General features: G+C 37.5%; 1 protein-coding gene across 1 annotated transcript; it reads right to left on the bottom strand.

Annotated features, from left to right (window-relative positions):
• Positions 1–3,716: 3,716 nt before the first annotated feature.
• Positions 3,717–6,911, bottom strand: LOC132180877 (phytoene synthase 2, chloroplastic-like). Its single transcript, XM_059593861.1, has 4 exons — positions 6,456–6,911; positions 5,786–5,836; positions 4,836–5,244; positions 3,717–4,318 (listed from the first exon to the last, which is right to left on the bottom strand). Exons 1-4 carry the CDS (start codon positions 6,799–6,801, stop codon positions 3,949–3,951), a joined length of 1,176 nt encoding a protein of 391 aa, XP_059449844.1. The 5' UTR covers positions 6,802–6,911; the 3' UTR covers positions 3,717–3,948.
• Positions 6,912–15,251: the final 8,340 nt, after the last annotated feature.

Below are 15,251 nucleotides of genomic sequence, written 5' to 3'. Positions count from 1 at the left end.
GAGGCTGGAGTAAAACAAAACAGGCAGAACCAAAGACACGGAGATGATGATATGAAGGGATAGAGCCAAACAACCGCTCATGAGGAGTGCAATTATCAAGGATAGGGGTAGGCAACCTATTGATTGTGTAGACAGCCGTGAGAGTGGCTTCACCCCAAAACGGGGTAGGAACAGATGTGGAAATGAGAAGAGCACGGACAGTGTCTAAAATGTGCCTAAGTTTACGTTCAGCTCGACCATTTTGTTGTGAGGTGCCTGGACACGACAAGTGAGAAACAGTGCCATAATGTTTTAGAATGGCTTGAAAATCATGTTGAGTATATTCTAAAGCATTATCAGAACGAAAAGCCTTAATGGGTTTTGAAAATTGGGTTTCAACCATTTTGGCAAAAGTACGATAAATATCCAATAATTCAGAACGAGATTTCATTAAAAACACCCAAGTGTAACGAGAGAAATCATCAACAAAAATAACAAAATAACGTGAGCCACTCATACTAGCAACAGGAGAAGGTCCCCAAACATCAGAATGAATTAAATCAAAGGAAGCAGTAGCATGAGAGTCACTATTATTAAATGGCAAAGCCGGTTGTTTACCAAGTTGACATGAACTACAATCAAAAGAATTATTGGAAACTGAACCTAACAAACCCTTGGAAGCTAAAAATTGAACGCGAGAGGCAGATGCATGACCAAGACGCGAATGCCAAAGTGCAAGAGATGGTGATGATGAGGAGGCTGCAGCAGAGATGCCTGTGGCGGGGAGATGTAAGGATGATAGTTCGAACATACGCCCAATTCTACGCCCGGTCCCAATGGTCTGATTCGTACGAGGATCCTGTACATGCACACCAGAAAAGTCAAAAACAAGTCTATATCCAAGTTCACACAGTTGGCCAACAGAAAGAAGATTGAAGGATAATCCAGGCACATGAAAAACTTCAGGAACAGAAAGGGAAGGTGTATTGATAGTGCCTATATTTTTAACAGTCATAATGGAGCCATCAGCTGTGCGAATGAATGAAGAATGAGGGGAAGGTACAGATGTGGTAGAGGAAGTAGGGTGAGGTGTCATGTGATTGCAACAAGCAGAGTCAAAGAGCCAAGAGGAAGAGGTACCTGGCAAAACTGAGAGGACAGAGGAAGATGCATTACCAGAACGAGATAGGACGACCTGGTTGACTATTGTCTCGAAGTCAGCTGCAGATAAGGTGACACTGGATCCTGATGCGTGGCCAGAGGGGGCAACTGAAGAGGGAGCAGCTGGAGATGAAGCAGCTGGAGATGAGCCACTCTCAGTATGAGCAACTGCTGCTGTGGGTGCATTAGATCTTCCCTTACGCCAACACTTGTCAATAGTGTGCCCTCGACGTCGACAATAGCGACAGGAATTATTATCGCGAGACTTAGGAGGGAGTCGAGAAGTACCTGACCTGTCATAATACTCTCGCTGGAATGACGAGGAGCCAGAGGATGGTGCAGCCAACACTGTATGACTAGGCTGAGAGCGCATAGTCTGCGATCTAGTCTCGGCACGGACAAGTTCGAAGATGGCAGTGTCCAAAGTGGGAAGAGGAGAACGATGTAATAGTTGCACACGAACAGGCTCAAAATCATCACGCAAAGCCATCAAAAATTGGTGAAGGCGATGTTGATCTCTACGGGTAATATACATCTGAGCATCAGTGGGATCCTTCCAAATAGGATCAGAAACATCAATTTGGTTCCACAAGAATTGCATGCGGGCAAGAAAATCATTGATACTCTGACCAGATTCCTGCCTGAGATGGAAAAGTTCAAACAAAAGCTGATACTCGTGAGCACCATCTACAGAAGAATAACGAGAAGCAAGCATATCCCAAGCACCCTTTGCTTCATCAAAGCTGCCAAAGAGTGCATAAATAGATGGGATAGTGGTATTACGGAACCATGTAAGAATCTGATGATGTTTGCTATCCCAATCAATAAGACGAGTGGTAAAAGCCTCATCTGCCTCAGAATCCTTTTTAACTGGCTTTTGGATCTCCCCAGTGACATAAAGCCAAAGCTTGCGGCCTTTAAGAAAGCTGCGCATAGATTGAGACCACAACATATAGTTTGTTCCATCCAATACAGTCTGAACATGATGAAAAATCTCGTTTTGTGCCATCTGGAAGGCTCAAATGCAAAAACAGACTACAAATATGAAATCAGGACGAAAAAATAGGTAAGAAAGCACCTGGTCAACTCTGAAAGTCAACAAAAAAGTCAACGGTCAACGGACAAAGTCAACGCTGACGTGGCACCAATGACGTGGCAAGGTCTGACTTGATACTGCTGATGTGGCACACAGGCTGACGTGGCGCACAGGCTGACGTGGCACAGATGACGTGGCACGTAGGGCTGACGTGGCAATTAGGGCTGACGTGGCAAGAATTGCGTGGCACGTGGGTGCGATGGCGCGTGTGGTACACGCACGAACGGAGGAGGCTTGTACTGGCGCGTGGATCTGACGGGCGGACTTCTAGGGGCACGTGGAGGCGCGTGGAGCGTCGTATGGAGGATCTGAGGCCTGTTCTGGAATCCTGGGGAGCAGATCTATCGATCGGTGGCCTGAGGGAAGCAATCGGACCACCGTGGCAGCCGGTGGCTGGACGGCAGTGGCGGAATTGCCGAACCTTTTTGGCGGCGCGTGAGGGCTCCGATATGGCTGTGTGCGGCGTCTCTGGGACGGTTGTCTTCCGGGCTTTCAAGCGGTATAGTGATACGTTGAAAACCTCGAGGAGAAGATAGAGAACCGTGAGGATCAGAGAGAAGGATTCGCCGGATAACACTGGCGGCGCCGGAGAAAAAATATTTAGCCACAAAAAAATTTTGAGGTGATTCAGAACCTGTGCTCTGATACCATGTTGAGAATAAGGTTGTATATTGAATCACCCAATATAATGTACAGAAGAGGCCTATATATAGGCGAATAATACAGACCTAGTAGAATAAGGAAAGGTAAACCTAGTAACCCTGGAATACTAAAGAAGGTAAATAATAATAATGTAATATTATCTAACAGTCATATCTCTTAAATCACCCAAATAAAATAATCAAGATATAATCTCTCATATAAAATCAAACATCATGATAAAATCAATATTCATTCCAATAATATCCATATGATCTAATAAATTCCTCAAAAATAAACATCATTACCTAATATGAAAATTAAAATAACCATCATCAAATAAATATCTCCAAAATAAGACTTTTAAAAATCTGGGGCGCTACACAAGTCCTCTCCCAAAGCTTTCGTCCTCTATTTGGATGAATTGAAGGAGTATTTATAGAGAAAAGAAAAAAACATAGGTGATTTCTTGTAGCCTAACAACTCCAAAATTGAGTTGGAGTTGGATTAAAATCCTTCCAAAACGAGTATGCTGACTTCACTACTGCTCTAGAGCATGACTGTGCTCGGTGTCAGGATTGGGCACTCGATCACATGATTGTGCTCGATCCCTCTAGCTTGGGCACTCGATCCATCTAGCTTGGGCACTCGAGCGCCCTTCCTTTAGCTTTTTCCCAAAAATATCTTTTAAGTTCAGAATTTGCTGAAAATGCTTGCTTTTCTTCAAAAACCTAAAAAAATGCAAGAAACACACAAAAAAAAACACAAAACATCAACTTATAACAAAACTAAGAAATTAACGTATGTGAATTAAAGGGCTTAAATGTGTAACATTCAACACTTATCAAGAATATAGTATATTTGTGAAATATTTGTAAATAAATATGTGGTATATAGCATTTCTCGCCTAAATAATCTATTTTGCATTCTCACAAACTTGAAACACAAAGATACGAAACATTTCCTTCAATTTAACTAGCTTGAAATTTACACATTTTCACTCATTCTCAAGGGACCTAAGGAACATGACTTTCTCCAATACAATGAGAGAATTTACAAACTATATATCGGATTCATCTTACAACCAACTTGGCCAAATCTGAGGCCCCCATAAGTGCTCTGCCATAAGCCACAGGAAGTGATACAAGTTTCTTTGCTTTTCCTACATAAGCCCGTTTTGTGAAGTTGTTGTAGTCATTAGCTTCGATGGCATCCAAGATCTGCCGATACAGCAACAACGACGCCCATACCGGCCACCTACTGGCGGAGTTGAGCTCCCCGACGCCTTTCTCCGCCTCATCAAAGAACTTTCTAGCTCTCTTTATCTGGCCCTTCATGAAATTTCGCCATTTATCAGTCACTTTGCCGCGAAATATATCGTCGTCTGAAAGGCCTGCACGTGCTAGTTCCTCTTGCGGGAGATATATTCTTCCTCTCCTAGCACTAGGAAGATCACATGCATACAAGGTGTGAGTTTAATAACTTTGTAAAACGAATCAAAAAATAGTGTTTTTTTTAAAAAAAAAAATTTCACATATCCATGATGTTTCATCACTTTTATAATTGGACTTTCAATCTTTAAAAAGTTACGACGCCGGATCTTCATCTTTAAAACTTTGCAATGTCATCCTTGACAATTAGCTTTATAGACTATATACGGGTGAAATATCTCTTATACTCCTGCAAAACTTTTAAAAATACAAAAAATATTTTAATTTAAAAAAAAAAAAAGGGAGTATTTTGGTTATTTCAACGTCCTCCGTTAAGATTTGACAGTAAATCCTAATGAATGTTTGACATTGCAAAGTTTTAAAAGATGACGACCTGACATTACAATTTTCTAAAGATTGAGAGTACCGTTGCAAAAGTGATAAAAAATCTAGAGATGGGTAGTGAAGTTTCCTACTTCTCTTTTTTTTTTAGTTTTTTTTTTTCTTCTGTATTATATAAAGAAACTTACTCTTCTCCAACGTCTCTGAGTATGTTGGTGAGTTGATTAGCGATTCCAAGGGCCAATGCAGCATTGTAAACAGTCTCCGTGGAAGCCTTAGATTCCGGTGCTATCCCCATCACCGGAACACTCATAAGACCCACAGTTCCGGCAACATAGTAGCAGTAAAGGTAGAGCTCATCAAAGTTTTCATATCTTGATTTTCTCAAGTCCAGCCTCATCCCTTCTATCATGTCCTTAAAGGGTTGTATATCAACAGGGTACTTTGCAACAGTATCAGAGAGGGCAGCATCAAACATATCGTAAGGGCGACCTTGGAAAAGATCATTCAATCTTTTGTCCCATCTCTCCAGAGCCTTTGGTGTGATGTGTGAAGCATTTGGCCCATCCACAAGCTCGTCGGTTCTCCTGCACCACACTGCATGCAATACAATATTTTAATCGTAGCCATGTGCATGGTACATCATATTAATTAGGTGCAAGTTGACAGTCTTCATATGATATTCAGAAATGATATAATATTAGAGAAATGATATTCAAATATATATAATTTTGGCTAACCAAGGTGTTAAAATAAGACCAAAATCAACTTCATCCAACTCAACAAAACTGTTCACTCACCACAAAATAGTAGAAGTAGATAGTTAAAACAGATAAATGTGTTTTTTTTTTTTTTTTAGCTAAAATTGAGAGAATTTATTGAGCCGAATGTGAATACTTATGACGGTTTCCAACAGTTCTTGATTGTCTCTGGCGAGGCCACGGATAAAAAAGAAATTTACCAATCAAAACTTAAAAATATTTTATATGGAAATAAGCACAAGCTTGTAGAAAAAGATAATATTCTGGCGTCAAATGCACACAAATTAAATGAAACAAATTGGTGCAAAAGTAATAGGGACAAGAAAGATGACAGAAGAAAAGGACTTGACAAGTTGGAAAAGGTAAACCGCACATACCATAAATTGCCCAAACAGCTCTTCGCCGCTCTGGTGTCATGAGTAATGTACCTGAAAATTGCAGGGAAGAAGCTCAATTAAACACAATTTTGCCAATTGAAGGAGAAATTAAGATCCAAAAAGAGAAAATAGTTGAACCAAAATGCTTAAGAGTGTGGTGCCCACTAGCTAGATTGGCCCAAGTATTCTAATCATATTCCAGTGATTATTAGGCTTGCGGGCTAAAGCGGGTGGGCATCATATTCAAAATAAGAGTAACAATTCGTATTTGGTATAAAAATATATAAGTTAATCATAATCCAATCTATTTAATTATACAATCGAACCTGAACCACATCTCGCTAATTTCTTATCAGGTTCATGGAATTGTGTCAAAAATTATCATCTTAGCCTTAGATTCAGATTCAAGTGAGTCTAAGATTCCAAGGTTAATTATCACAAAATGGGGAAAACTAACACAAAAATTACAAACCAAACACTATTTTTCTGCAGATCCAAAAACTTTTTGTATAAAAAGCATAATAGAATACACATGTAAATATAATTGCTGGACCCCAGTAAATAAGAAAAAAAAATTAGAAAAAAAGTAACAACATTATCTTCATAGAAGCTAGAAACAGAATAGATTAGAACCATAAACAAACACATTAGAGGCAGCAAGTGGAAGTACCCAAGTAGAAAGTCTTGGCATATTCAGCGCAGACCTCGCCACACCTTTGATAAGCCTCATTCAATAGATTCCAATCAGCCATATCATCGCTCTCAATTGGCTTTTTCAAATCCAGAGCCCTCTCTCCCCTCTGCTCTCTCACCAGAGCCGCTTGCTTCAGCACCACTTCATAGACCCTCTCCTCGGAGGATCTCGACGGGTGTGCAACTGCACTTGAACATGCAGCTGAGACCCCAGTGGAGCTCAGTTTACAACTCCTTCCTCTTCTGCCATTTCTGGGCACGAGACTGAGCAGAGGCTGAGCATTCTCAACAGGGCAAACCACCCAGAGAAGGACTGCAGACATCTCCTCAAGCGCAGACGATTCTTGCGAATATTTTTTTTCACTTTGTTTCGGCTGCTTCGATTTTAGCGTTGCAGACTGAGAGGGTAAGGTTATTGGAAAAGTGGTGTTGGGTTGGCAAATGGGTGGCCAGTAGACGATTCCTTTGACTTGTATTTACTCCAGAACCTGCGAGCCTCGCTGGCCTAAAAGTGCAACATACGAATATGCTCTTCTAACCGCTGGTCGACACTTGGAAATGTGTGGATAGTATTTTGTTACCCACATGAGCACTTAGGTCCGTTGAGTTGAAATTCCAACGTCCGTTTTAACCATCTGGATTCATCCTTCAAAATGAACAGTCTAGTTTTATTTATATAATTAATAAAAAAATAAAAAAAATAGGCTAATAAATAACGGGACCATCCTTTATGGTTTTGGCTACACCATAAGAGAGTGGCCAACCGTTCCCTCACCTTCAAAAATATGATCGAACGAGCAAAAGAATTGTTAGAAGAAGGTTAACTACTACTCTCTTGCCTTTGAGGGGTAGTCAACTACTTTATGATCAGAATAGGCCGATCACTCCATCGACACTTTTAGATAAGTCGGACACTCCAACGAAACTTTTAAGATGGTCGGCTACTTTATAGGTATGATCATAATAGGCCAATCACTCCAACGACATTTTTAAGGTGGCCGATTATCTTTTAAAGGGTGAAGGGGTGGTCAACCACTCACTTGAAGGTGATTGACCCATCTTAACTAAATTTATGAGATGGTTGACCACTCCTTTGAAAGGTGGAGGGATTGTTAGCCACCCTCTTAAGGGTAATTCAGCCCACTTCAACCATACCTATGAGACTTTACTTTTCTTACTTCTATTTTTTCTTTAAAGACTTACGTAATTCAATTCAAACCATTCATTTTGAATATTAATGGTATAAATCCTTCAAATTGTAGGACACCTTAATCTGTCACATGAAGTCTAGACAAAAATTGAGGTTTACTGATTTGGAGATTTAGCGATTGCTTGTTAGTAGAGTAACCAAAAATCTTACCAGCAAATTAGCAATGGTTAACACTAGGATGAAAAGGCCGGTTAGTGGTTATCGGGTAAAATCGCTAACCGTAACCGTCTAGGCGGTTAGTAAAATTCACTAACCGCCTAGGCTAGGCGGTTAGCTGGTTAGTAACTTGAATAACCGCTAACCGCTTTTTAAAAGGAAAATAATAATAATAATAATTTTAATTTAAAAATAAAAATTAAAAAAAAATAAAAAATAATAAAAAAAAAAACCAAAACCAAAACGATGTTGTTTTAATGGTAATACGATAATATCATACTACATACGACATTGTTTCTAGCTTTTTATTAATTCATAGAATTGTCATGGGCAAATGAAAATGTGATGTTTCTCACAGCAAACAGGTATTTGGTCAAGATGTGAAAACATATTTATCATGCGGTAGTATTTACATTATTAAATCTCTAAAATTTAATTTATATTAGAAAATAAATGGGTAAAGTACACATAACCCCTTCAAACTACCATTCAATTGACAATGTCCCCCCAAACTTTCAATTGTGACAATGTCCTCTCTAAACTATTAAAACATTGTCAATGTTCCCCCCAAGACTAACAAAAAGATCAAAATGTCCATATATATTTCTTAATAAGACAAAAATACCCTTATAAATTAAAAAAAAAAAATTATTATTTTTTAAAAAAATTTTAATTTCAAAAGAACAATTTTTTAAAAAAAAAAATTAGCTTTTAAACGAAACTTTTTAATTTTTTTATAAGAATATTTTTTTAAGAAAAAAAAACAAAAATATTTTTTTTAAACGGAAATTTTTATTTTAAAAAATTTATAAAACAAAATAAAAAACGAAATTTTTATAACAAAAAAAAATCGATTTTTTTTTTCTTATAAAAAGGATTTTTTTATTTTTATTTTTAATTTTCTACCCTTTGGATTTATTTTTTTTTTAAAATTAGTTTTAGGTTCTTTCTAGAAGTTTTATTTTATTTTTTGTAGTTTCGTCATTGGGGGGGAACATTGACAATTTTTTGTAGTTTGAATAGGACATTGTCATAATTAAAAGTTTGATGGGGACATTGTCAATTGGGTGGTAATTTGAGGGGGTTATGTAAACTTTTACCAAAATAAATTATCTCTCTTTCACTTAAAATGGAGAGGATAAGGTGACCCTCATAATGATAGCAAGACTCTTTAATGAGAAAGACATCTATGCTTTTAAGTCCTAATTGAATTAAAATTTTTCATACAAAATCTTGCAAGATAACAACTCGCAGGTAAGCCATCTTGTTAAAATTGAAAGTTTACCAACAAAGTCCTTTTGTTGAGTTCTTTTGTTTTTAAAGAAAAAAAATAATAATAAGCTTGAAAAATATGCATATAGTACAACTTATTCTGAAATATAATTAAATGGAAGTTAAGAAATCTCATCTTGAAATTCTATTTTCAATTGAAATACAAGTACTTGTCTACAGTTTTTCAACCAATCAAGCACTTGGTGATCTGTAAATCCCATTTTTGAATGTCCCAAGTCGTCTTGGTGGTGGTACGTACTGAGAAAAACAAATGATATTTGATTAGAAAATGAAGAGAAACTGAACGTGTGATGGTTACTGAATACTAATCAATGCTATTTATGGATCTCGTTTCTCGATCATATCGTATTTGGTCTATCTTCTCTCCATTAAAATACTAGGCAACATATTTTACTCGCAAAGAAAAATACGATTTGCATTGTTTTAATGTATATTTTGTGTGCACGTTTTTCATTTTTAGGAATACTTTTTGTGTATTCTCTCTCTCTCTCTCTCTCTCTATATATATATATATATATATGTGTGTGTGTGTCAAATTGTTTTTAAGTTGAGCCAGTTAATTATGCATGTTAATTAATTAGATCAAAAGTCAGGAAATTGTATATTTCTTGGTTTGGAGATTCGTGTACGTTAAGGGCTATAGACAATGAGATCGGATTTCAAAGAAGAAAATTGTTATGAGAGATATGGTATTTTTTTTTTTTTTTTCTAATTAAAAGGATGGGAAGGGGCGACCAATGTAGTTTTCCCCCTTGGGCGTGACCATCGAGGTTCCCATCCGCTGTGGAATGTCCGGTTTGAGCCATAGCTACTGCCTAGGAAGGCGAGCCCGTCACCACAACCCCACCAAAGTGCAAGCCGGTAGAGCTCCTTTATAGTAACATCTGGTTCACGCATCTACTACCGCAAGCAGATTCGAACACGCGACCACTATGATGAAAGGAGTTTTTCTACCAACTCAACTACAACCTTGGTGGTGAGAGATATGGTATTTTATATGGCCTGTATGCTAATAAAATGTGGAGATGAAGAAGAATCAACTAATAGCTTAAAAAAAAAAAAAAAAAAGAAGAAGTCATGGAGGTAAGAATTTTGGGATATGGTTTCTTTTACTTTAATGGCTAGTAGTGGTCCAGTGGAGATTTTATCGTATGCGTAGAATGGTATGCTAAAAGAGGTGGAGACACTACAACAAATTAAAACTTAGGAGTTGGTAGAATTAGTGCCCAAGAGAAAGAAGGCTACATGTTGCAAATGGGCTTACTAAAAGACAGAATTAGTTAAGAAAGCTTTGTGGCCAACAGAACTCGTAGAGAAATGCGGTGTAGAGAAACTCGTAGAGAAATTAAACTGACTACACTACCATGGCCAACGGGACTACATGGTGCAAGGCATGTGACCACTTTTCCATCCAAATGGATTGCGATGGCTAACGGAGGGGCTTAGTTGCAACAAAATGCTAATTTGATGCGTTTTATAAGTATCACACTTGTCACTTTCTGAAGTTATATTAAAAATTAAGTAATATGTTTGAAAAAATATATAACATATTTTTTTTGCGGATGAGGACCTAGACTATATATATATATATTTGCCTTACAATTTTTGCAATAGACTTGTTTTTTAAGTAGTCTATCCAACATTTTTCCTGCATTATGATGTCTCCCATAAAAGTTTTTGAGAGACAGCTTCTAGGGATTTTTTTTTTCTTTTTTTTTTTGGTCCAAGTTGTTTATTATTTGGTTTTATTAGTGCCTAATTCACTCATAAATAAATAAATAGAACAAAAAATAGTAATAATAAGGATAGGGAACAAAAGGAGATCGATGACATTGATCAGCAAGTGATTGATATTTAAATCACATGACACATGAAATTGTGATGTTGTTCCCAAGCTGACCACGAGTTTCCAGTCTTTTCCATGCACTTTATAGTATTCACCGTATTGCGGGAGATCCTCTGATGTGCCCTTTTATTAATTACGACAATGGCCCTTCCATTCCATCCTGTATTTTCTGCATGTGTGGGGGTGATTTGGAAGCCACGTAAACCCTTTTGGATTCACGGTCGTCCTCCGGATCCAACTGGACTCTTTGGCTTTTGCTACAAATTCAATGCCACTATCCGTCACTTGTCCATATTTTTGCCTTTACTCGGCGCCAATTGCCTTGACGTGATATTTTTGACGTGCATTGTTGTTGTTGATCATGTTATCCATACTTTGAGACAAATTCGTCGCTTGTTCATATATATATATATATATATATATATATATATATATATATTAGTGATAATCATAATACTAACCGTGAGTGTCACTCACGTTGGTGTATTATAATATTATTATATTATTAAAAAAATTTTGAATAATAATATTAAAAAAAATAATATTATAAAATATACCAGTGATTGTTCACTCACGCTGGCGGCTAATGTTATGATTATCACTATTCATGTTCAATACTGGTTTACCAAATGTACTAAAGATCCATTTGGGCCTCATCACCAACCAATTACCAAAGGCCTATAGAACCTCACCACCCATTGGCACCCAAAGTGCCTATCCTCACCCAATTCGGGGCCTGGAGCTTTGAGCCCTACTTAGACATCTCAGGCCACATAGGCCTAGAAGGAGGCCTATGCCCTCGGCCCATTGACGCCTCAAAGATAAGGGGGCTCACGAAATATCACATGAGTGCGACACATCAAATCACTTTCTCTCCACGAGTGTGCTAAACCGATTATGATCGTATAAAGAAACATACTCCAACTTTTTTTTTGGACATATTTACAGAAAGAAAAGAAAATGGGAAAGCGAATTTCGAACTAATTTTTTCCGCTTCATGAGATGTGACCCTCAGGCAATTGAGTTACCCCTTGGGAGCATAGTCCACCTTCTATTATCTTTGGCTTTGTGGGGTAACTTGCTCTAATACCCTAATCTAAATTGGGGTTAAGAAATCATTAATTGGGACTTAAGGGTTAATAAAGAACATGGTTGGGGATGAAAATTAAGAAAAATGAGCTTGAAATTACACTTTAGCCATTTTTGGGCCTAAATGATTGATCAGCCTAAGTGGGATGGAACTAGGATTTCTACTTAGGAGGGACCAAAACATTAATAAAGAGCTAAGTCTAATTTTGATAGGGGCCAAACTTAACTTTTAGGGTGAAAAATATATATGCTTAACTATGTATAAATATTTAAAGAAAATGTTTTTAGTGAATATTTAACCATAAATACATAAAAATGTAACTATATATTGATATATTTAAATTTGTAACTAGAAGGGGGAGTGGGGTCATGACCCTGACCGGAATGTATTTTCGATGTAGATATTTGTAGTGTTGGAACGTATTTTCGATGTAAATATTTGTTTTGTTTTGTGTTGTGTTGGAACGTAGTAGATGTGTTGGAATTTCGATGTGTTCGTTTGTGTTGAAATTTCATATGTATTGGATGTATATGCAAATTGAATTGGAATTTCATATGTGTATATGTATTGGATTGAATGAATATGTATTGGCTAGGTGTATATATGTATTGGATTGGATGTATTGGATGTATTGGATATTGGATATTGAATTGAATGTATTGGATAATGTAAATGTAGATATTGGATTGAATTGAATGTTTTTGATTGGATGTATTGGATATTGGATTGAATTGAATTGGATTCTGGATCTATCAGGTTAACACATAAATCTGAGTATAAACCCAAATAATTTAGAAAATATATAAATGAAAAAAAAAAATTAACATGTTAGGTGTCTAACACGTCAAAAATTACTGACGTGTCAAATGGTGTGACACGTCAATAATTTATTGACGTGGTAAAATGCCACGTCAAAATTTTTTTGTCGTGGCACTATTTACCATGTCAAAAAATTTTTACATGGCATTTTCGCCACGTCAAAACTTTTTCTAATGTGGTGAAACTCACCACGTCAAAAATTTTTTGACGTGGTAAAATTCACCACGTCAAAAAGTTGACGTTCCAGTTTCTGGCACGTTAGAAATTTCTGACGTGTTAAGATTGATACGTCAAAAACTCGGATTTTTTGACACCTACCTTTTTAATCGTTGAGACACGTCATATACCATTGACATGTCAGAAAGCTGATTTTTGTAGTGTGTAGTGATCAATCATTAAGACAGAAAAACCTAGAGTGATCGATTGGTCCTCTTTTAATGATCAATCAATGTCAGATAGTTTGAGATTTGAATACATCCAAGACTTGTGATATGGTGGTTAGCCTACTTAAGGCCCCTTAGGCCAACCCTAATGACCATTTGGTCGGTTAGAGCATGTGTTTTGTACTTTAAAGGGTGGATACAATATTTGTTGTTGATTGAGTTTGCTTACAATAATAGGCTAATAGCTATCAGGCAATTGTTGGGATGTCGCCTTATGAGGTCCTCTACGAACAAAAAAGTTAGTCGTTATCATATTGGAACAACATTGGCGAGAGACAGTTGTTGGGACCTAAGATGATTTAGGAAACCTGAGACAAAGTAGCTCTTATTAAATAAAGAATGAAAGTGGCCGAGAGTCGGCAAAAAAGCTACCTCGACAACTACAGGCAGAAGCTAGAATTTGAGGTAGGGGACAAAGGTGTTCCTAAAAATATCTAACTGTGAAGGGCGTGGTGAAATTTAGAAAGAAGTGGAAGTTGAGCCCTCGTTACATGAGTATAGATGTAGGGGTGATCACACCATAATTAATATAGTCATCCCCACTCCTAATCATCTCTATAGAAGGTGATAACTTCCATAGAGGTATAAGAGCACAAATACATCTCTTGATGAAGAGTTGTATTAGACTACTATATATAGAGAAAGACAGTACATGATTATTCATTCCAATCTTTTATACATTATCTTTTTTTCTCTTTTCTCTTCTCTTTAGTCCTCTATAGGATTTCTACCCTCACGGGAGAAAATCTTTCTACATAAGATCCTCATTATATTTTTCCAAGAATGGTATCAGAGCCTTAGGAATAATGGACAAATGGAAACAGAAAATTGAAGAACAATATGCAGAAGAATCTGCACAATCTAAAGATCGTCAAACTTTTCTATGACATATTATACACACAATCAACAGACAAGTGGTAGGATTGGCATCGACAATCGCTTTCTACAATATCCAACAAATGCTCGACAATCCAAACATTAAACCCCTTACTGTTATAGTGGGAGGTTTTCAATATACAAGCAATGTTGAAGTTTTGAAGAGACGAAATTTATTGGAGAGAAATTGCTGGAATACTTATCTGGAAACTCCACCAACTGAATTAGAAAAAAATTTCTTTGCAAAAGGGAAGAGACTCCTCCACCGGGTTTTGAGAATGTTGAAGAATCATCCCCAAAGAGCAAGGAAATTTTGCCATCTTCAGAAAAAGACAAAGAATCAGACCCAGAAAATTCAAAAATTTCAGGTTTTTCTTCCCCTTTTTCATCTGTAAATTCTGATTCTGCAACAAAGGTTGAAGATAACCCAATTTTTTACCAAAACAACACTATTTTGGACAAAAAATGGGCTGAATTCGACCCTTGTAGCAAAAAATTGGACTCTTGGTGCCCCAATTCAGACGACGTCGTTTCACCCAAGTGGAACGGCGCCGTACAACATCGATTCCAGAATGTGCCTTTTGGCACTTCTGGAAACGACATCGTTTTACATAACCTTCAAAATGCGCCTCAAGACAAAACGAACGACGTCATTTCGAGAAGCCAAATAAACGACACCGTTTTGCGAAGCCAAGCGAACAACGTTGTTTCACGTACTGATGCGCCCTTTCCTTCTCATATGCAAAGCGACGTCGTTTCACCACTAAACGACGTCGGTCCAAGAACACTAGAAGGAGCACAGAAGAAACTGCACGACATCGTTTTGGGCACTCATCCAGAATCAACTCCGACCCAACCCACAACCAGAACCAGACCGAAGTGGAAGCATACGGCTCGTAAATCCGTTCTCAGAGCCCAAGCCCAAGCCTAAAAGCTCAAGGCACAAGTCTCCATTTCATCTGACCCGGTTTTTGACCTGGATCCGAAGCCCATCAAGACTATCCAACCGGATTGTACAACCAATCCATGTGCTGACCCGG

The sequence above is a fragment of the Corylus avellana genome, chromosome ca5 (assembly GCF_901000735.1).
Source record: "Corylus avellana chromosome ca5, CavTom2PMs-1.0".
Lineage (NCBI taxonomy): Eukaryota > Viridiplantae > Streptophyta > Magnoliopsida > Fagales > Betulaceae > Corylus > Corylus avellana.
This window is presented reverse-complemented; position numbering and strand designations above follow the sequence as displayed.

Excerpts from the sequence above, each read along its gene's own strand:
- LOC132180877 (XM_059593861.1), bottom strand. The coding sequence starts at position 6,801 with ATGTCTGCAGTCCTTCTCTGGGTGGTTTGCCCTGTTGAGAATGCTCAG. Across the intron at positions 5,245-5,785 it reads AGCTGTTTGGGCAATTTATG|TGTGGTGCAGGAGAACCGAC; the intron begins GTATGTGCGGTT and ends TATTGCATGCAG. Across the intron at positions 4,319-4,835 it reads CTCAGAGACGTTGGAGAAGA|TGCTAGGAGAGGAAGAATAT; the intron begins GTAAGTTTCTTT and ends TGATCTTCCTAG.